The sequence below is a fragment of the Aquarana catesbeiana genome, linkage group LG04 (genome assembly GCF_042186555.1).
Source record: "Aquarana catesbeiana isolate 2022-GZ linkage group LG04, ASM4218655v1, whole genome shotgun sequence".
Classification (NCBI taxonomy): Eukaryota; Metazoa; Chordata; class Amphibia; order Anura; family Ranidae; genus Aquarana; species Aquarana catesbeiana.
Window position 1 is genome coordinate 399,241,457 of NC_133327.1, and position 22,569 is coordinate 399,264,025.

At 41.5% G+C, this 22,569-nt stretch overlaps 1 protein-coding gene across 4 annotated transcripts in view; it reads left to right on the forward strand.

Moving 5' to 3' along the window:
- TPD52L1 (TPD52 like 1) overlaps nt 1–21,850 on the forward strand; it is a 215,807-nt gene extending 193,957 nt beyond the window's left edge. For 2 of the 4 annotated variants that reach the window (XM_073627192.1, XM_073627195.1), the window contains 3 exons: nt 1,887–1,947; nt 5,293–5,310; nt 15,911–21,850. In XM_073627192.1, the coding sequence (XP_073483293.1) occupies nt 1,887–1,947; nt 5,293–5,310; nt 15,911–16,039 (208 nt within the window). In that variant the 3' untranslated portion in view covers nt 16,040–21,850. The remainder of the gene's footprint in view (nt 1–1,886; nt 1,948–5,292; nt 5,311–15,910) is intronic. The other 2 variants (XM_073627194.1, XM_073627196.1) reach the window with 1 other exon arrangement.
- The last annotated feature ends 719 nt before the right edge of the window (nt 21,851–22,569 follow it).

The window sequence follows — 22,569 nt, forward strand, 5'->3', positions numbered from 1 at the left end:
CCCCACTTCAAATTACCCCCTTCCCAACACAAATCCCCCTAAATCACCGCTCTTAGAACTCTCTCTCCCAAATTTCCCCTCCAAGAACACTACTTACCCCCTGTGAACCCCCAAATTCTCCCTTCCAACATAAATCCCCTCCGCTCCAATCTCCTTGTGGTTCTCCCCCCCCCCCCCAACCTCACATGACACCACAGGGCAGCCGCCCCTCCTGCCCACCCCTGGTCCTGGCCCTGCTGGTGAGTATGGTGAATGTGTAACCAGGGAAAAACCACAGGAATGGATGGCAGCCATTGCCACAGCAGATTGGTGTGGAGGCAAATTGTCCTGACAGAACAACACTCCCTTCCAGAGCATAACACATCTTTTCACCTTGATGGCATCACGCAAACAATGAATCAAGGTTGCATAGTAGTCCCCCTTGATAGTTTGTCCTTTTTGAAGGTAATCAATGAGCAGCACACCCTTGGAATCAAAGAAGCCTGTCATCATGATTTTCCCCACTGGTGGAATACTCTGAGCCTTTATCAGCATGGAAGAAAAACATCTCCTGTGTGTTTCTGCTGTTTCGACTGAGATTTGCTCTCAGGTTAGAAATGATGGACCCAAGTTTCATCTACAGTCACAAACCTGGTGCAAAGGTTCACCAGACCCCTCCTAAACAGCTGCAAATTGTCCTTGGATGTCCATGAGTCAGGCATCAGCAATCGTGGAACCCATCAGGCAAAAACCTTGTGCATATCAAGATTTTAGATCAAGATGCACTGAACTGTGGTTTTTGATATGCCTGTTACCTTAACAATTGTCTGGATGTCAACTCCATGATCTACCATTACCCCACTGTACACATGGTTAATGTTTTCCGGTGTGGTCACATCCGCAGGTCTGCCAAGACGGGGGTCATCTTCGGGGCTGCCCCATCCTCACTTGAATTCTGTGCCCACTTCTTAACGGTGCTGTAGGATGGGGTATCCTTCTTTGTAGATGCAATAGTTAGACCCTTTCCGAGGCAAATATTCATTGGTCGCACGTTTCTTTACTTTTTCCATTTTCAACTCTACTATGGGGATCGGCAGCTGTTGGCAAAAAGAGCACGAAAACTGTATAGCTTGTATATGCCATTTTCAGCGCCGAACATCTGGCAAAGTGGCTTGGTGCGGTGATAACGTTTCATGTCTGTGTGGTTACTCCTTCCATGTCAGGCCATGAACTTTTGGGATGCCCCTCGTAAATTTATACACCTTGAATAAACACATAAAATGCCTATAGAGTAAACATGGTCAATTTTGTTCACTTTAAGGAAATTACAAGAGGACACTCTTTGCGTCTGAAAAAAAAACCCATTAACCTCTGTGTTGGTGCACTGCATTGCCATTCAAAGTCTATGGCACCCCATTGCATCCCCCTAGGGACTTGTGTTTTTGCACATATTAAAAGGAATTTGGATTGCTGTCAAATTCCCTTTAATCTTATGTCTGGAAAGAGTATATAACCAATTCATTAATCATTTTTTTTTCTTTCGGGGGGGGGGGTTTATTGAAGCTATATATCTTCTTTAATAAACATTTCACATATGCACATATTTTCCATCTTGAAGGCAAGTTTCAGTATATGTATTCCAGAGTACTCTGCTTGTAACAAAAAACATTTGCATGTGCCATAGTCTTCGCTTTTTTTTTATATGTGATGGACATAGCTACACTTACTGCCTTTTTTTAATAATGCAGAGTAAAGATTGTGGAAAGTGTAGTAACTCATACTGTACTTTACAGTTTGTACTTTACCTTACTGTACTTTACCTTATTGGTTGTAGATTTCCCAATGCATTACCTAATTAAACACTACAGTGCTGTAATAACTGTACTGTAATTTTTGTTCTCTTCCAGAAATTCTCCTACATTCAAGTCTTTTGAGGAACGTGTTGAGAATACAGTAACTTCACTAAAGGTAACTGCATGTTTAATCAACCAATTTACATTGCAGAGCACTGTATTACAAAATATGAGAAATCTAGTGATGGGTGATCTGCCTGGCTTTGATTTGCTGAGGGTTTGGTGAATCTGGTTCAAAGTTTGATGAACCTGAATTTTGTGTGGAATGCCATTAAAGTCTATGGTGGGCAAATCCTGCTAAAAAAATTTGCCCTTATTTTTGGTTATTAGGCAAAAAAGGCCATAAGCAGCTGGGCACTGCTATGATGGACCTGTGTGGAGGGAGACCTTTTAATGTGGTTTCAAATGTGGCATGGAAAACCACCAATCCTTTAAATTACATACTTGGTAGACGCATTTAAGCTGTATGCGGTGTTGTGGAATAGTACAATTTTCACAGGCAGTGTCAGCAACACTGTATTCTGGCATCACATACAGTCATGTGAAGCAGTAAGAACACCCCATATAAATTGTTGACTTTTTCAACATATTTGAACCAGTGCCAAATCTAGCTTGTCTGATTTAGGTGTGCAGTAAAAAATGTCAGGGGGGCAGAGGATGTGAGGTCAGCAGAGCAGTGTATTAAGCCCCATACACACTATTAGATTTTCTGCAGATTTTTGTCTTTAGATTTACCAAAACCATGTAGTGCAAGGGCCTGCCTGATTGCATACAAATTGAAACTCTTATGCCGCGTACACACGGTCGGACTTTTCGACCATACTTGTCTGACGGACGCCGACGGACCAAATCCAGCGAACAACCCGATTGTGTGTGGGCTTCACCGGACCTTCAGCGGACTTTTCCAGTCGCAAATCTGACGGACTTTAGATTTGGAACATGCTTCAAATCTTTACGTCGTAACTCAGCCGGACCCAGAAATCCGCTCGTCTGTATGCTAGTCCGACGGACAAAAACCGATGCTAGGGCAGCTATTGGCTACTGGCTATCAACTTCCTTATTTTAGTCCGGTGTACGTCATCACGTAGAAATCCTGGTGTGATCGTGTGTAGGCAAGTCCGGTTGTTAGAAAGTCCGTTGAAAGTCCGCCAAAAGTCAGTCGAAAGTCTGTCGAAAGTCTGCCGGACGGGCTGTCGGACTTTTGTAGCTGAAAAGGTACGCGGCATTAAGGTTTGACCTCCCTATTATATGGTTTTGGTAAATCTGAAGACAAAAAATCTGCAGAAAATCTAATAGTGTGTATAGGGCTTAAGAGTCAGTAGAGCAGTGTACAGGGGGTCAGCAGGGCAGAGGATAGGGGCAACAGTTTCTAGGGCAATGTACAGAGGCAATTAGTTTGTAGGGCAGTGTACAGTGTGTTATTAAGGCAATGTACAGGGGTTAGCATGGCAGAGGACAGGGGTCAACAGGACAGAAGATGGGGGTCAGCAGTGTAGAGGACGGTGGTCAGCAGGGCAGGGTACGGGGTCAACAGGACAGAAGATGGGGGTCAGCAGTGTAGAGGACGGAGGTCAGCAGGGCAGGGTACGGGGTCAGCATGGCGGAAGACAGTGGTCATCCGTGATGAGGATAGGGTCACTGCTGGTAGGACACTTAAGAGATCTCTTCCCCACACAGCACATAGCTGAGATCCGTATCCCTCCACACAGTGTGTAGCTGGCTACTGCAGCTGCCCATCTGATCAGGGAATTTCACAGGTCAAAACTGCAACATAGCAGCCAGCTACACATTGCGCAAAATGAGGCTTTGTAAGGGAATCTGATCTCTGCTATGTGTTACACGGGGAGGAGGAGATCTGTTGAGTGCATTGTGTGCAGTGCAGGCAATGCCAGGACAAGGTCATCTAACAGTCAAGGTGAAGGTGACAAACTGTGTCCCCATCCCCCTCAAATAAAAAAAAAAACAGCACTAATCAACACGCTCACCCTCTAAGCATACATTCCCCCTGGAAGGCCAAATTCTCCCCAAACAAAAATTGAAAAATTCCCCATCCTCACAGTCCAAATCCTCCTCCCAGCACAAATCTTTGCCCCACAATCCCATCTTCCAGCTCAAATCCCCCCCCCCCGCTCAAACAAATCACACCTCCTAGCACACATTCTGGTACTCCCCCGAAACCCCCCCTCCTAGTATAAATTATCTCCCCAAATCACCCCTCCTAGTACAAATCCCCCACCCAAATCCCCACTCCTAGCATAAATCCTTTTCCCAAATCCCTCTTCTAGTACAAATCCTCCCCTAAATCCCCTCTCCTAGTATAAATTATCTCCCAAAATCACCCCCCTAGTTCAAATCCCCCACCCCAAATCCCCACTCCTAGCACAAAGCCCCCCTTAAATCCCCACTCCTAGTACAAATCCTCCTCCCTGTAAATCTCCGCTCCTAGCACAAATCCCCCCCCCCCCCCAGTTCCCCCACCTAGTACTAATCCGGCCCTCCAATTCTCCTCTCCTAGTACAAACTCCCCCAATTCCCTCTTAGCACTAATCTCCCCCACCCCCAAATCCCCACTACTAGTACTAATCCCCCCCACCTAGTACAAATCCCTGCCCCCACCCAAATCCCTCTCTTAGCAACTCCCCCAATTACCCCCACCTAGCATTAATAATCCCTCCCACTCAGCAGAAGTCCTCCCCTGCCCAATTCTTCCTCCTAGCACAAATCTTCCCCAATCCTGCTTTCTGCCTCCTAACACATATCCCCCGCCCCAATTACCCTTCCCAGCACAAACAGCCCTCCCACCACCCCTCCTCCACAAGCTCCCCCTCCCCCAAACTTATAGGCGGGAACTACTGGAGTAGTGAGGAGTTGTGGGCTCTCTGTGCTCTCCCTCCTTCTGTCATAACAGTGATCCTCCATACAGCAAGTTACACAGGATCACTCTTAGGACGGACGATACACAGCTTGATTACCCACCCCAATCTCCTCCAAGGACTGCTCAACTCCTGGAAATGTGGGTGGGTAATCAGGCCGTGTGCCACCCGATCTAAGAGCGATCCTGTGTAACCTGCTGTATGGAGGGGCTCTGTCATGACAGGAGGGAGGAGAGGCCACACCTCTTCCTGTGTCTCTCCTCTCTACCGCTGACACTTCTCCCGTCCGGATTGTTTACATGAATTCACTGCGGCCGGCCCTGAGTGCGGGGATGGGGGAGAAGCTTAATGTGCATGGACACAATGTACATAGGGGCAAGGGCAGCCGGCTTGGGGGGGGGGCACAACTGAAATCTGGGGGGGCGCTGCCCACCTCAGCACCCCCCTAGATTGGGCAATGATTTGAACAGGCAAATATTAGATTTATTCAAATAGTGCTTACAAACAATTGCAATATATTTGAACAAATGACACAAAAAATTGACATGGTGTATTCATTTTCATAATCTAAATTAACAAAATTGCAGGTCTGTCATATGGAAAAAGTAAGTACACCTATATTTTTTCCCACCATTTCAAATCCATGAAATTAGAATCCAATGTTCAAAATTAGCTGTCAATAATTAAAGCAGCAAAACACATGCTCAGGTTTAGCATTAAATGGTTGTTTTTTTTTTTATTTATTAATTTATTTTTATTACATGTAAAGCTCACTGACTACACTGGGTGCTGTTGGTTGTAGATCAAAATATTATTTCAGGTGTTTCCTGAGACCTAAAGTTTTTTTGAAGAAGTCCTCAAGTATAAAAAAAGATTGAGAACGGCTGCTCATTGGCACTTATGGGAATGTAGTTATGGGAAGTATGTCGTCTTTTGGTGCACTCTACTTTTCCATAAACCCAGTGAAATGAATGGCCTTAGTTGATACACAGAGATGAAACAAATACTCCTACATACATTGTACCTGTTTATCTGCAGTCTTCTCTCCTCTACATCAGTTCAAAGTCCAGAATTTATAAAGCTTGTCTGAGCTTCAAGAAAACAGGGGGCAGGGAGCTGCATTTACACACTGTAGAGTTCAGTGAGAGGAGTTCTGAGAGCTGATTGGAGGAAAGGGACACACCCCCTTCACACAGCACACAGGAACAGAGCTGAGGCTATCAATCACAAGCTGTGTGCTGGAGCTCCCTCCCCTGTCACCTTTTTTCTATTTTCTTCACTTGTCAGAAATGATTCATGCTGATAACAGAATAAATTACACATGGTGCTCTTAATTGAGACCTGTACACACTATATAGGGATATGCTTTGTTCCTATGTCATGTCTGAGGTTTACGACCACTTAAACCACACATGTATGCAGTGATGTGCGGCAAACAAAAGGCAGCTTTGCCCATGTCAACAAGTGCATGCTGCACAGTTCCAAACAAAAATAAGTGTCCAAGTAACAGAAGATAAAATAAAATAACCCCCCCCCCAAAAAAAAAAAACTGAAATACTAAACCCCAACAAATTTGTTTAACCTAGCACAAAATTTAAAAAAATATGGATAGACGTGAAATAATATAAAATCCAAAATAAACACTGCAAGGGTGGGCCAGTAGCTAAACAACAACTACAGTTGTTGCTGACACAAAATGGTGGTGGTGAGTTGCACAAGAATATGTACACCGCAGTGCAATCTACAGTAATTTAATGCATTATAGCACTGTATAGCACCTTATAGGAACAACTCCTTTTTTGAAGGGCCTGGCATATATCAAAGCACCTATTCTTGGCTATTTTAACCCTGCTGACCACAGTTGAAGGGTTTGGAAGGGCATTATGAGCCCTCTAAAATTTAGTCTGGTGAACCAAATTTGTAGCAAATCCACCATATGAAGAATCTGAACCTCACCACTGGGGAAATCATTGCTTGTGCAGAGTTAAAAAGATGTACCAGTTTCTTTAGTATAATTGCTCTATGAATACATGAATTAATTGGGGATTTGGATCTTGCATATCAATTCCCAAGGACAGTATCAAGTATTAGAGATTTGCACATACTATTGTACCTCAGGTATATTTTATATGGTTATATTTTGAACTAATGATAGTATGTCTACTAAATGGAGTACTACTAGTTTAAAACAAAAGGAGTTGAATTGTAAAGTCTTATTTTTGGCTTTTTTTTTAATGTAGCAAACATGTTTTACTTATCTTCTTCTTTTCTCAGGTACCTCACCAGCACTCTTGGCTTCTCCTCCCTTCCAAGTGCCCCCATAGCAAGCTGCTTGCTATGGAGGCACTTGTGCGGGCTTGATCCAGAGCCATGCTGCCTGAGTCAATAAACACAGACAGTGTGGCTCTGTCTCGCCCCCTCGTCACAGGATTTCACTGACAGAAGAGTAGGGGGGAGGACAGAGCTGCTACAGACAGGCATAGTACTGGATTGAGTAAGGGCCCAGTGTAAGTAAAGGGGGGTGGGGGAGGAGGAGAGAAAGGCTAGAGTGAGCTGGCGATATTGCTATCCACTAAACATTCTTTACCTTCATGCAGGGTATGCATGAGGTAAAAAATGCTTAGGCTTTTAAACCACTTTAAGACAAAAGTAGTCTTCTGACATGTATTATTTTAAACCACCCATAGCTAATAATATTGTAGCTGGGATAATGAGGTCAACAAAGTTGAAGCATTTGCTCAGTGTGCAGTATGCCATTTACCTCAACTGAATAGTTTGCAGTCTTCCTGGTGCCAGGGCTCAGAAGGTGGTGGAACAAGTAGACAAATTACTGGGAGTGGCTGGGCATAACCCAGCTGTCTTGGTTCATAGTGGGACCAATGACAGAATACATTGAAGATGGAGGATCCCTCATCAATGTAAAGAACTAAACTGCAAGTCGAAGGGAAGCCCCTCCAAGGTTAATTTCTTTGGAATATTGCCTGTGCTGTGCACAACACAGGAAAGGCAACAGGAGTTTAGAGAACTGAATGCATAAAGACCTTATGTAAGAGAGAAGGATTTGGGTGTTTAGAGCATAGATTGGTTTTTGATTGGGGTATAGCCTATACAGTGCCTTGAAAATGTATTCATACCCCTTGATATTTCCCACCTTTTGTAATTTTACAACCAAAAACGTAAATGTATTTTATTGAGGTTTTATGTGATAGACCAACACAAAGTGGCACATAAATGTGAAGTGGCAAGAAATTGATAAATGGTTTTCAAAATTTTTTACAAATACATATCTGAAAAGTGTGGCGTGCATTTGTATTCAGCCCCCTTTGCTCTGATACACCTAACTAAAATCTAGTGGAACCAATTGCCTTCAGAAGTCACCTAATTAGTAAATATAGTCCACCTGTGTGTGATTTTAATCTCAGTATAAATACTGATGTTCTGTGAGGCTGTTAGGTTTGTTAGAGAACCTTAGTGAACAAACAATATCATGAAGGCCAAGAAGCACACCAGACAGGTCAGGGATAAAGTTGTGGAGAAGTTTAAAGCAGGGTTGGGTTATAATAAAATATCCCAAGCTTTGAACCTCTCACAGAGCACTGTTCAATCCATCATCCGAAAATGGAAAGAGTATGGCACAACTGAAAACCTACCAAGACATGGCCGTCCACCTAAATCGACAGGCTGGGCAAGAAGAGCATTAATCAGAGAAGCAGCCAAGAGGCCCATGGTAACTCTGGAGGAGCTGCAGAGATCCACAGCTCAGGTGGGAGAATCTGTCCACAGGACAACAGTTAGTGGTGCACTCCACAAATCTGGCCTTTATGGAAGAGTCATTGTTGCAAAAAGTCATAAGAATTCCAGTTTGCGAGAAGCCATGTGGGGGACACAGCAAACATGTGGAAGAAGGTGTTCTGGTCAGATGAGACTAAAATGTAACTTTTTTGGCCTAAAAGCAAAACGCTATGTGTGGTGGAAAATGAACACTGCACATCACCCTAAACACACCATGCAGCAGGGACAGGAAGCTGGTCAGAGTTGATGGAAAGATGGAAGGAGCCAAATACAGGGCAATCTTAGAAGAAAACCTGGTAGAGTCTGCAAAAGACTTGAGACTGGGGCAGAGGTTCACCTTTCAGCAGGACAACGACCCTAAACATACAGCCAGAGCTACAATGGAATGAGTTAGATCAAAGCATATCCATGTGTTAGACTGGCCCAGTCAAAGCCCAGACCTAAATCCAATTGAGAATCTGTGGCAAGAAAATTGCTGTTCACAGATGCTCTCCATCCAATCTGACAGAGCTTGAGCTATTTTGCAAAGAAGAATGGGTAAAAATGTCACTCTCTAGATGTGCAAAGCTGGTAGAGACATACCCAAAAAGACTTGCAGCTGTAATTGCAGCGAAAGGTGGTTCTACAAAGTATTGAAAGTTGAATACAAAAGCACAACACAATTTTCAGATATTTATTTATTTGTAAAAAAAATTTGAAAACCATTTATCATTTTCCTTCCACTTCACAATTATGTGCCACTTTGTGTTTGTCTATCACATGAAAATCCCATTAGACTACATTTACATTTTTTTGGTTGTAACATGACAAAATGTGGAAAATTTCAAGGGGTATGAATACTGATTTTTAGAGGGGTTTTTAACCCTATACTCCACTCCCAGTCCATGTCTCCTGTGTACTTATGGTCCAGAAAATCCCCGCAGCTCCAAATCGCCTCCCAAGTATCATCACCTCCCAAAGCACATCGGGGTTTATTTACTAAAGGCAAATCCAGTTTGCACTACAAGTGCACTTGTATGTCCCCTCAGATCTACAGCGACTGTACTTCCAAAGAAAATACAAAACAGCATTTTTGTTTGTACATGATTGGATGGTAAAATCAGCAGTGCTTCCCTTCATTTCAGATCTTCCCCTCAGATCTACAGCGACTGCACTTCACAGTGTATTTGCCTTTAGTAAATCAACCCCATTGTCCACCTTGCCAGTTGTGTTCACAGTGCAGGAAAGATGGCTTCCAGGAGACTGGGGGATGTTCTTGACAACGAAGAACTGATCTAGCTTGTACGTGAGCGTCCTGCAATTTTTGATACAAGGGACTCTACTTTTAAAGACCAAGCCAAAGCCAAAGTTGCATGAAAGTTGCAAGCAAGTCGCACTAAAAATTGCACAACTTTGAGGTTGCAGCAGTGTGAACCAAGCCTAAAAGAATTGGAAGCTTTGGTGCACAGAGATCTATGATTAAGCTGGTATCGCTGAATCTTGGCTTCCTTCTTCACATGATTAGGCTATTAATATTCCTACATATAATGGATATGACAGGGTAAAACCAAAAAGGTGGTTGTATCGGTCTTTATGTGAGTAGTGATATAAAAGTAAGTGTAAAGCAGGACCTTGTTGGTGGAGAGTATGATGGTGCTGGGACATGATGGATGAAGCTCTATATACAGTATACTGTATTCAGGGGACTGACCTTTAGGGTTTCAGTGTGGGAAGTAGACCAAGTGAGGACCAGTGCTGTGATGTAACTCTTCTATCTGCCACCATCCCTTCAATGTGCCCATTCTACAGGGGAACCGTGTCTTATGGACGCGTTATCATGGACATTTTCATGTCCGGTATGGGCAGCACAGGCATGCAGTAATCTTGTACCTGTACCCCTTAGGAACAGTGTAATGATCCAACAGCAAGCCAATCTACCTCAAATGATATTGCATAGCCAAGTACTGTATATGTCAGTTGCACATGTATGGAAAAGTAGTTTTCTGAAGAATTATGTGATTTGTTCATTTTCAAGTCGACAGCAAAAAGGACTCTTATTAATGGAAGAAGTTTTTTGTGGTTTTTATTGTGGAGAAGGTGGAAAAAACACACATGCTAACTATGGTGTATCACAGGAACATTGACAATAGAAGTTAAAGCCATGGAACCTATTCGGATTAAGATGCATTGTACAATTGCAGGACAACACATACAATCTTATCAGGTCAGGACACTGGAAGTATATAGTAACCAACTGGTTAAGAGGCAGGTGACAGGTGTTAGCACTTCTAAAGGTAGTGGGGAACTCATGTGCTATGTGTCCCGCACCTCTTGGCTCGGTCTCCATCTTGGCTCTGGCTGCAGGACAAGGTGAGCCTGAAACCTGGCCGGAGGGTCACGGGAGTGGTGTCTGACATGTGCACAAGACATGGTGGCAAGGGGAGATAATGTGGGCTGGTAAAGAGCGGGTGTGTTCGGCATTCCCACCGTAATCGCTAAGTTCACCTGTGGAACTTGTTACATGTTTCAGCATCCGCAGCCTCTCCCACCACTCCCTCCCTGTGACAGTGGGCTGGGGATCTTCTCCCTCCACCAGCTGTCACAATTTAAAAACAGTGTGGTCATGTGGGGCTCTGTCCACATGGCCACGTCTATCATTCACAGTTTCCTGTGAATGAATGTCTACAAGTACCGCCAACCACTGCGGCTGATGGCTTGTAGTTCTCAATGAGCTGCAATGGCACTGGTGAGCGCTTTCGTAGTCCATTGAGCTTCCTGCTCTCAGGTAACTGCCTGCTCGTATGAGCAGACAGCTATGCTGAGTCTGCAGGAGCCTAAGATTGCACGCACGATCTACTGCTCATGGGTGGAATGCTCTGCAGGTAATCACAAATGCACATTTTTTTTTTTACCTGCAAAAAAAAGTGAACTTACACATGAAATGCTATTGAGCATTTTCTCCAGTATAATCAAATAGTCTTATAGTTTGTGTAAACATGAAAGATCAAAACACACATGTGAATCCTTCTTCAAATCCTATATCTTCACATTCTTTTTGTGCCCCCATTGTGAATAAACTCTCTCACCAGATATTCTGGTCCTTATGTATCCATGGGTTGAATCAGGCTTGATGCAAATATCTTTCTCAGCTCCAGATGTTCCATTGTTTTATGGTATTCTCAGCATCTCATGCAATATAGGGACACAGCCACCACTTGCTTACTTCATGTGCTCTAAACTCATGTCTAAAGTTCCCAGGGTCCCTCAGATTATTCAAGAGAATAGTAGGGGGAAAACACAGTTCAAAGCTGTGAGCTGTAAGCTTAAAAAACACTTATCGTTTATTTAATAAAAAGATGCACTTACAAAAGTCCAGAGATTCAGTAAAAACAGCATATGATGGTAAAACAAAGATGGTTGACCCCAGACTTCGGGTTCCTGCCTATGCGTTTGACCATGTAGGCTTTTTACAAGATAACATCAAAGTTGGTGACAGTGGACAAAGAGAAGGCAAATTTATTAAATACTGTACCTTTTTCAGCTCTGTGTATACAAAAATAAATGTGGGAGCTCCAGTCAAGAATGCGAATAGTACTGACATACTGTAGCTCCAAAATGGCTTGAAACTGGTATGGTCCAGAAACATTTAGACAAAATAAAAGTGAATAAAGCACCTGGACCAGATGGCTTACACCCACGTGTCGTCAGAGAGCTGAGTTCTGTTATTTCAAAGTCGTTGTTTCTAATTTTTAGAGATTCTTTAATTATTACCTTGGGACCACTTGATAGGAACATGGCCAATGTGGTGCCTAGATTTAAAAAGGGATCAAAGTCTTTACCAAGTGAACACACACTGGTTAGTTTAAATTCTAAAGTCAGGCAGCGTTTGATAAACCACACAGAAGAGTATTTTTCTTAAAAAACATTAACTGCCTGCATGTCCAAACCATTCTCTGGTATTTATGGCCAGCTTTTTTTTTTTTTCATAACTGACATGATTTATTAAAGTGTCTGACATAAATGTGCTTGTGCATCCTATTAGCTACCAATCAGATATAAACCTGCACTGGTCAGATGCATCTGATTGGTGGGTATCAGTAAGTACAGAAAGTGCCAATGCCAGATGCTTGATAAATTAAAGTGTTTGTTACCCCATTTCCTATTATGTGCCATGTACTTGTATGAAAAATTATCCTGTTCTCTTTGTATTGCTTGCTTTGTGTGAAATCCCTGGTGTTCCTGCTAGTCCCTCTGCCTTCCTATTAAAAACTGACCACACTAAGCAAGAGAGCGCGGTATTGTCAGTTCTCTAGCTATGCAGAGAACTCTGCCTGCTCTCCTCCAATGATCAGACTTGTGCTGGCATGCCTCTCCTGCACAGCCTTTCAGTGGGAAGCTCAGTGTACTGCTGTGTTTCCTCCCCCAGCTCTTATGCAGTGTAGAATGGAGGGAATGTGATCACTTATAAAAATAAAAAAAGGTATTCATAATGTTTTTTTTTTTTTTTTTTAAATCTATACACAAACGTTTTGCCTTTCGTTTCTATTTTAAACTGAATAGGTTGTTTTATAAGGTGATCGTTTACAATCGCTTTAGTGTGTGTGTGTGCAGCATGTCAAATATCATATAATGGCCATGATCTATATAAATGTAGAGAAGTACAGTAAACTATGAAATGGATATAAGGTTAAAATTTATTTTAACCACTTCTTGCACCAATAGAGAAGTGCACATGGAAATAAATTATGTAAACCGTATTAGTACTAAGGTACAGATTGTGGAATGCTTGAGCCTTTAACAGATGGTATATAAACATGTACATGGGTTTACAGGAAATGTGTTTCAAAAAGTAGTACAAAATGTGAAGGCAATAAGCTATTTCCATGTTGCCAAGGAAACCTCTTCCAGAGCTTTACAGAATTACAGTAGGTTTAATGCCTTCATGCACAATAAATAGTTATGTCTTTGGTTTACTCTGGTGGAAAAAATTCTATTTCATCACACGGTGCACCTACCAATTCTGCTGACTACAACTGTATCTGTATAGCAGTATATGTATGATGTAGAGCTACATTATTTTACGATTCAGTACAATAATATCTATTTTGTATGTATTCATTCTATAATGAAAATAAATACATATCTAATGTGTACGGAAAGGCATTTTTTTTTTGTTATGGACAGTGTGTGAAAGGGTTAGAACCTCTGTCATGTTTATATTGCTTTCTGTACAGGAGAGATTTACTCTATTTATCTTGGTGAACATTGACATGGAGAGTGAAAGTGCCACGGGGTCAGAAATAAAGGGAACATCTTCCAAGCCAGTGACAACTGTTTTAGAGAAAGATTTTCCTTACTTTGAAGAAGACTCCTCTGACTTCCTATTTTATCTTGGGACAGGAAGTGAAGGAATACCTCATAAATGGGGCATCTCTGGCAAAAAAAAGTCAGGGGGGGGGAGTCAGGTGTTTTAACTATTCCTACCCCTATCCAAAACAACAACAAAAAATGTGGCTAAGAACCCTGGAAGCAGTGCCCCAAAAAAAGGCATTCAAAGGGCAAACGACAAATCGATGGTGAGGGTAGGGTTTTGCCCCTTTTAGAGAACATTAAGCAGCACAATGTCATCACAAAATATGCATCTAAATCTCCAGAGACTAGCAGCCAGAGGCAGCAGTGCCTTGGATCACATACGGGATGATGTTTGCGCCCCACAGCCAGAGCTCAAGACTGTATACCGAATGTAGCTGAGAATACATACAGTTTATGGGGTACCCCTGCTAGTGTAGGGAATAGTTTGGGCCACCTTGGCCCACATAAACTATTTAAAGTGTTAGTAAAGTTTGAAATCAGCTTTAGCTACAATATAGCAAATCAACACTTTTTAGCTTCAGGTAGATTAAGTATAATACAGTTAAACGCAGGAAGTGAGATAAGTTCAAAATAAAAAAAATTGCAGAAAAATAAAATGCCAGGAACGTAGAGCCTTAAAAAAATATGAGGAGAGATGTATGTGATACTATAGAATTGTAAATACCCACAGTTCAAGAAAACATTTACTGGATCTTACAGAAAACTCAAGCGGAAGGAGAACAGAAGCATAACTAGAACCTTCAGTGCCCCGGTGCAAGAAACCATAAAAGGCCCCTGAGCCCAGGGCCTGGTCACAAGTGCAACCTTCGTGACACTGGTAGCTCTGCCACCGATGTCAGTGGGCTTTAATTTTTTGTAATTTTAGTTTTTACATTATTATTTTTTTACAATTTAATTTTTTTTAGGAGCCCCATTGGGGGACTTTGGTAAAATATCAGGGGTCAAACCAGACCTCTGATGTTTCATCTTTGAGACAGAGAAAGGAGATTGAGGACACAGCCCCCAATCTCCATCTCTGCAGCCTCAGCTGCACAGAATGATTGGACAGGAATAGCTCTGTACAGAGCTTCCCATATATTCACACACTAAAGGATAGTAAACACAGTTTACTATCCTTTAGTTATGAATAGTCAGTGATTGGTAGGGATCACTGATTCTACTCTATTCATTCAGGCTGGGTTCACACTATTGCGAATTGTATGCAGGTTTCCCCGCATCCAATCTGTACGACAGGAGAGTGTGACTGACTCCCAATGGAGGCGGTTCAGACATCTTCAATGCGGCTGCGGAGGACTATTCTGAGTCTTGCAAGTCTTTGGCTCCATTTCAGGCCCTAAAACAGGGACACACCAGACCCCCTGCAGCGAGCCGCGGTGCACAGAGTGTGAACCCAGCCTCAGATAAGGAAGGGACGAGTAAATTACACATTTACCAGCCCCTTCCCTGTTCTCCATCCTGACAAATCTCCCACAGCAACTGGTGAGAGAGGCAAGGGGGGAACCCGGCAGAGCTGCAGGAAGTGGGGGGCCAGGGGAGAGCACAGGGGCTTGGGGGCAGCAGAAAGAAGCTGGATAGGAGGGGTGGCATACAGAGGAACTGATCCCCCTTCATTTTCCTCCTGCAGCTGCTGAATGCCTATGGGAGGGAGAAGAGGAGAAATAGGCATTCAGTGGCTGCAGGAGGAAAATGGAGGGTGTCAGTTCCTAAATATGCCACTGCCCTTCTTATCCAGGTGAAGATGGGGGGCCAGGTCGCAATTGCAGCCCCTGTAGGTACATTTTCTGGGGAAAATTAGTGCAACTGCACTAGAAAAGTTCACAGTCTATTTGCCTTTATTAAAATCACCCCAAAGAGAGCAAAACAAAAAACTGACAGAGGATTCTAACGCTTCTCCGTGCTTTCAAAAATGAAAAAAAAACTATTGGCTGAAGTTTGAGCTTAATAAACATTTAGAAGAGGCAGGGAGGCAAAAAGGTAAAAAAAATAAAATAATGTTGTGCCCAAGCCAAAACTGTTTTGTTTCATATTGATATCAATTTTTTATTGCATTTACTGTTCCAGGCTAAAGTAGGAGCAACAAACCAAACACAAGGAAGTTTTGAAGAAGTTCTGAGCTCTACTGCCCATGCTAGCGCCCAGAGTTCACTGGCTGGCAGCCTTCTGCCTGAAGCTGATGAAGAACTACAGTGATGACATCTACTAATGATGCATATAGCTGCTCAGTCAACACCTTGCCTCTTGCAAAATACTGTCATAAATTCAGAAATGTTTATGTTTTGTTTCCCTCCAAAAAAGTTAATGGTGTATAAATTTCTGTTCTGAACCAAAATAGAATAGTGTCCCTTAATATAGGGGGCGCCGGGTAGAAATTAGATTTAAAATATCACACAAGATATCTTCTGAACAGATGTATGCATTTAAGGCACAATTACACTTGTGACATTAATTGCTTATAAAAAAAGAAAATTTTCAGCAAAGATATAAAACCCAGTTGAACTCAGCTAAATATATTCTAGGTGCAACAAAAAACAAAAAGGTATTTAATCTCTTGCCATTTATTGCCTATACACTGTTTATTCTGCAGCAGCTATATCCCAAGTAGAAAAGCCTGTCCCCTGACAGCAGCTGCAGAGAGGGACCTTTCTCTCTGTGGGGAAGCAGTCGTCTTTTTGCAGAAGTCCAGCGCTCCCTCCCTACTGAGTCAGACCTATAGATCTGCAATCATCAAAGCTCATGTAACCTGCTAATTGTAGAGCTCTAGCTTTGATTCAGCAGGGGATGTTTCAGAACCTCTGCAGAGAGATCATTACTTTCACCAATAGAGCAAGGGTCAGGCTTTTCTACTTAAAGTGGTTGTAAACCCGCTTTATCATTTTCTGGCAATACCCTGTGTTAAATAATGCAATGGCTCCAGTGTCTGTGCTTTATAAAACAAAATGCCCCAATATACCTTATTTCCGAGTGCCGCTCGGTGCTTACGTGACCAGTCGGCTCTCCCCTCTCCTGATCTAACAGCTACAGTGGGAGGGGCCGAGAATCTCCCGCTGACATCAGTCAGGAGGAGGAGAGGAGAGAAGCGGCGGTCACATGAGCACAGAGCGGTGCTCAGAAATAATATATACAGGGGCATTTTTTATTAATGCACAGACACTGGATGCATTGCATTATTTAACACAGGGGGTTGTCAGAAAATGATAATGTTATTATAGTAGCAGGAGGGGAGGGGCAGGCATGAGCTAACAGGCGGGGGGGGGGGGACAGAGGAGAGCTGCGGATGACAGAGGCACATAAACTGACCAGAGTGTCAGGGCTCAGCAGCCATGATAAACCGTGGTCAGTTTACAGAGAGAGGGCAGAACCAGGCATGATCAGCCAGGTATTTCAGGTGATACAGGGGTAAATTACACAGCACAAGCACTGTGCTGTTATTCATGCTTTAAAGGGACAGTATCAACTTTTTTCTTTTTTTAGGGTAACAAACGCTTTAAGCTATAGCTGTATTAGGAAGAAAACAAACCATTAAAAAAAAAAAAAAAAAAAGGTACAAGTGACATTACGTACCATGAGCCTGATGTGCTGCTATCTTCTGGTTTAGGTGAAATCTCAGGCACTCATCAAGAGTGCTCAACTATACTTGCTCTTTCCACTGCCCTCTATTCATAGAAGCCATAGTATGAATGAAATGTGACCTTTGAATGGAGCACAGGCAGATAATTGAAAAGTTCGCCCCCCTCCATTCATAGGTCACATTTCATTCATAGAAGCTGTAGTATGGCTTCTATGATTGGAAGAACTGGGCAGTAAAAACATTGTTTTTATGCACCTGCAATGTATTTAGTGGATTTAAATAGTTTGGTTTTAAAAAGCTCATGCCCACAAGCAATTAAAATCTCTTGCGTAATTGAGGCCTTAAACAACGTATATGCTTTTGCAGCTCATCCTCAACTGTGAACTGTAATGCTCACTAACCCTAACAAGAACATTAGATTTGACTATCTATGTATGTTAAAAGACTATAAAGCCTAAATGATAACAAAAAATAATAGCAATGATTAATTCCCATTGGATGAAAAGGCAATGTGTAAAAAGGTAAGTCTCTCTGATTATTATTTTTTTAATTTTAGAAATACGTGCTATAAACAGTTTGCAGAGATCTGTTTGGGTGGAGGTGAATAAGGTATATTTGTATATAGTATGTTACTTTGCTCAGTACTCCTGTTACTCTCCTCTCATCTTGTAATAGTCCATAAACAAGAAACGGCTGTCCTAATAAATAATATTCCATTACTGCAGTGGCAGCAAAAGCAGCTTTTTACCATGCGGGCTAGTATCTGTGTGAGGTATGGCAGGGGCTGTGCTTTGTGCAGTTTAGTGCATCACACTGTTAAGAGAAAAAAGGTTAACTTTATTTGAAGAGTCATATTGTGACACTTCATCCTTGCCTGGACAGAGCAGTTTGCTGTCTGATCTGCAATGACATGAGTTACCATTCAGTTTGCTTTAGAGAATTGCAGCATGTCTGCATTTTACGCACCTAACTGCACATCACACCAGCATTGTGGTGTGAACAGGACAAATAGAAAACAATCCTATATATCCTAGCTGTAAAGTGTATTTTTCCTGAGCGCAAGTCACTGCATATAGTGTAAATGGACCTAACAACTCATAAAACGTATTTTGAGTAGTTTTAACGCTGCATTTCTATACCCAATTGCTTATTTCTTCCAAACAATTCAAAACTGCAATGCCAAACTGAGCAATTTGTTATACTTTGTGACAATATTTTATACTTTAAATTAGACATAGAGTGTATGAAAGTGCAAGTTTAATCAAACAATGAAATGGCACGTGGTGTGCAATTGCAATGACCCCTTACTCCTAAAACTATCACTGTGTTCCTTCTCAAAGGTCATTAGCAAGTCCAGATGTCCATGACATGCATTACTTTTTTATGCTATAAAACTGAGACCATAAAATGTATTATTTTAACCCGGTGATGTGTTAATTTACATTGCTAATATATCTGCTGTTCAACTTTATTCTATATAGTGTCTTGATGTACATGGTACCGTCCAAGTATGACATCTTTGGCCCTCTAACATGATTGAATCTAAAAACAAAAGCTGGTTATGTGGCCTTGGAGTGAGTTACAAAAGATGCGCCTATAATCTGAAAGCATTCACGCCAACACAGGATTTTAAGATGATGATTTAGCCGAAGGCAGTAAATTGCATTTTCGGTTGAATATGCTAGCAAATAGAGGGCTAATGTCCATAAGTACATTGTTGTACTCCAAAGATAAGCAAGCGGAGATCCTTATTTTGAGAGACTGCATAAATAACAGACTTCCAGAACACCACAACGTAGGGATACAAGGAATCTGTCAGTCATCCTATTTGCTTTGAAAAATTGCATGGCACACTTTGAGGAAGGTAAAAGGCTTGCAGTCTCAGTGTCTTGTTCATAATGTTGTACTGTCCTATGGATTCATTAGCAACCAATGCAGACAGCAAATTATTGATGTTAAGAGGGAAATGTATAAGGTTATGAAGATGCTTTCTCAGCTTTAAATCAAGCTACATCCAAAGGGGTAGAGGTAGCAACGGCTATGGAATCTGCTTTTAAGATTGATTTTGATTAGACCATTAAAATATCATAGCAGTCCACACCCACACCATCTTTAAAACTTATCCCAAAGCAAGAGGTGACCTAAAGCACTTGTATTCATTTATTTATATCAGGTACTTACAGTGGATATAAAAATTCTACAGACCCCTGTTAAAAGGTCAGGTTTCTGTGATGTAAAAGAAAAAAAAACAAAGATAAATCATTTCAGAACTTTTTCCACCAGTTGAACAAGTTTTTCAAATCGGATTCAGGTCTGGGCTCTGGCTGCGCAATTCCAACACCTTAATCTTCTTCCGGTGAAGTCATTCCTTTGTTGATTTGGATATATGGTTTGGTTTACTGTCGTACTGAAAGATGAAGTTCCTCTTCATGTTCAGCTTTCTAGCAGAAGCCTGAAGGTTTTGTGCCAATATTGACTGGTATTTGAAACGGTTCATAATTCCCTCTACCTTGCCTAAGGCCCCTGTTCCAGCTGAAGAAAAACAGCCCCAAAGCATGATGCTGCCACCACCATGCTTCACTGTGGGTATGATGTTCTTTTGGTGATGTGCAGTGTTGTTTTTGCGCCAAACATATCTTTTGGAATTATGGCCAAAAAGTTCAACCTTGGTTTCATCAGACCAGAACACATTTTCCCACATGCTTTTGGGAGACTTCAAATGTGTTTTTGCAAAAATTTAGCTGGGCTTGGATGTTTTTCTTCGTAAGAAAAGGCTTCCGTCTTGCCACTCTACCCCATACCCAGTCATATGAGGAATACGGGAGATTGTTGTTTGTCACATGTACCACACAGTCAGTCAGTACTTGCCAGATATTCCTGCAGGTCATTTAATGTTGCTGTAGACCTCTTGGCAGCCTCCCTGACCAGTTTTCTTCTCATTTTTTCATCCATTTTGTAAGGACGTCCAGTTTTTGGTAATGTCACTCTTGTGCCATATTTTCTCCACTTGATGATGACTGTCTTCACTGTGTTCGATGGTATATCTAATGCCTTGGAAATTCTTTTGTACCCTTCTCCTGACTGATATCTTTTAACAATGTGGTCCCACTAATGCTCTGCGGACCATGGCTTTTGCTGTAGGATGCGACTCAGAAAAGGCCTACTAGAACAGCTGAACTTTATGTGGGGTTAATCAGAGGCACTTTAAATGACGGCAGGTGTGTACTGACCCCTATTTAACATGAGTTTGAATGTGATTGCTCAATTCTGAACACAGCTACATCCCCAGTTATAAGAGGGTGTGCACAGTTATGCAACCACATTATTTTAGTTTTTTATTTTTACTCCCCCCTAAAAGATTTCAGTTTGTTTTTCAATTGAGTTGTACAGTTTATAGGTCACATTAAAGGTGGAAAACGTTTTGAATTGATTTATCTTGGTCTCATTTTTTTTTACATCACAGAAACCTGACATTTTAACAGGAGTGTGTAGACTTCTTAAATCCACTGAAAGAAACTGAAATAAATAAATGAATAAAAGTGCTTTAAGGTAACCTCCTTGCTTTGCCCCTTATTGAAACCTTGGGGTGAGTTTAAAGATGTTGTGGGTGTGAACTGTTATGATATTTCAAACAGTCTATTCAAAATCAACCTTCTTAAAAAGCAGATTCCATACCTGTTGCTACCCCTTTGTATGTAGCTTGATTTAGAGCTGAGAAAGCATCTCCATAACCAATTTAGAAAGAAGCCACTTAACCTCTGCCAGATTTCCATTGCTGTGTCCCAACTCTGGGAAATTTCCTCACATTTCATATCCTAGTAACACCAGCCAACAGGACAGAAGAGATGGTATATTCCCCTAATGGACCAACAGACAGCAATAGAAGACTGCTAGTCATTTAGTCCTTTGTGAAAACAAAAAGCTAAAATAAAATAATAGGTATTCCAGTTAAACATATTCAATCTTGTTCGTGTGTGAGATTTAAAAATCCATTAGAACATTTTCCAGCAAGTTGGAAAATAAAGTTTGCAGCATCCCCTCTCCTAGTAGAAAGTGTATGTGAGTAGATTTAACCCAGACTGGATATTTTACAAATATATATGACCTAATGGCAGAACTCTATGTGCCAAATGCAGAGGTTTTGAAATGTTGACAAGTTTAAAGCACTTTCTCTATTTTATTTCAATAGATTCATATCAATGGCAGTTGTGTGACTGAAATTTCTATACTGTGCTTGTAACAAAGTTACTTGGAAATTCAGTTCTTTTGCTTGACAAAATCATGTGGCAACTAGTATGCTTATGTTGTGTTTACTGTGAAGATTAAAAAAAACACAAAAAAACATTTTATAAAAATATGAAAAATAATTAGATCAGGAGTTTTATGTATACCAAATGAATATTCTTAATAAAGATCTCTTGGTTTTAGAGCAAGTCGAGTTTGAATTTGTATCAAATTTATGTGCCATGTAATATGGAAAAAAGTATTTATGTTAAAAATACAGAGACCTCTATTAGCAACTCATCATAAATCGCTAGTTACCAGACATTGGCTACTTTTTAAGTCGCTGATGTGAAACAGCAAGTTTTTAAGTCACTGACGAAGCACAGAAAGTTAGGTCAGAATGCCAATTTATATAATTGTTCAGGATTAGCGACTCAAGTTAGAGAAAAGAACATGAAGCCAGGCAAGGTTATCAATTGCAACCCACACATTTCTCTACTGGCATGTTTCCTATAATACACTGCAATCCCCTTTGTGTTTATTCTGACTGCTTGGCATTTGATAACAACAAAACAGCAGCCAACTGCACATAGCCTAAAGTATCCAAACTGGTCAAGACACTTTACAAGGTATCCTGCAGTGACGTTGGTAATACAATGACAATCATTTCAATAGCCGAAGGCTTACCATCTATTGAACCCATCCATTTTTATTAAAGTGTTACTAAACCTAGGACCCTGCATTCACTGTATCTGGTCGCCCACAGTACACAGAACTCGGAAATGCAATTATTTTAGTAAATATAGACTGCTAAATACCTTTTCTCATCAGCAGTATAGCAGTCTTGTGACTTCTATCAGTGTCCAGCCGAGTACTGGTTAAAGCTTGTAGGAGGAGTTTTCATTCTCCTCCGACTGTCCTATCATGC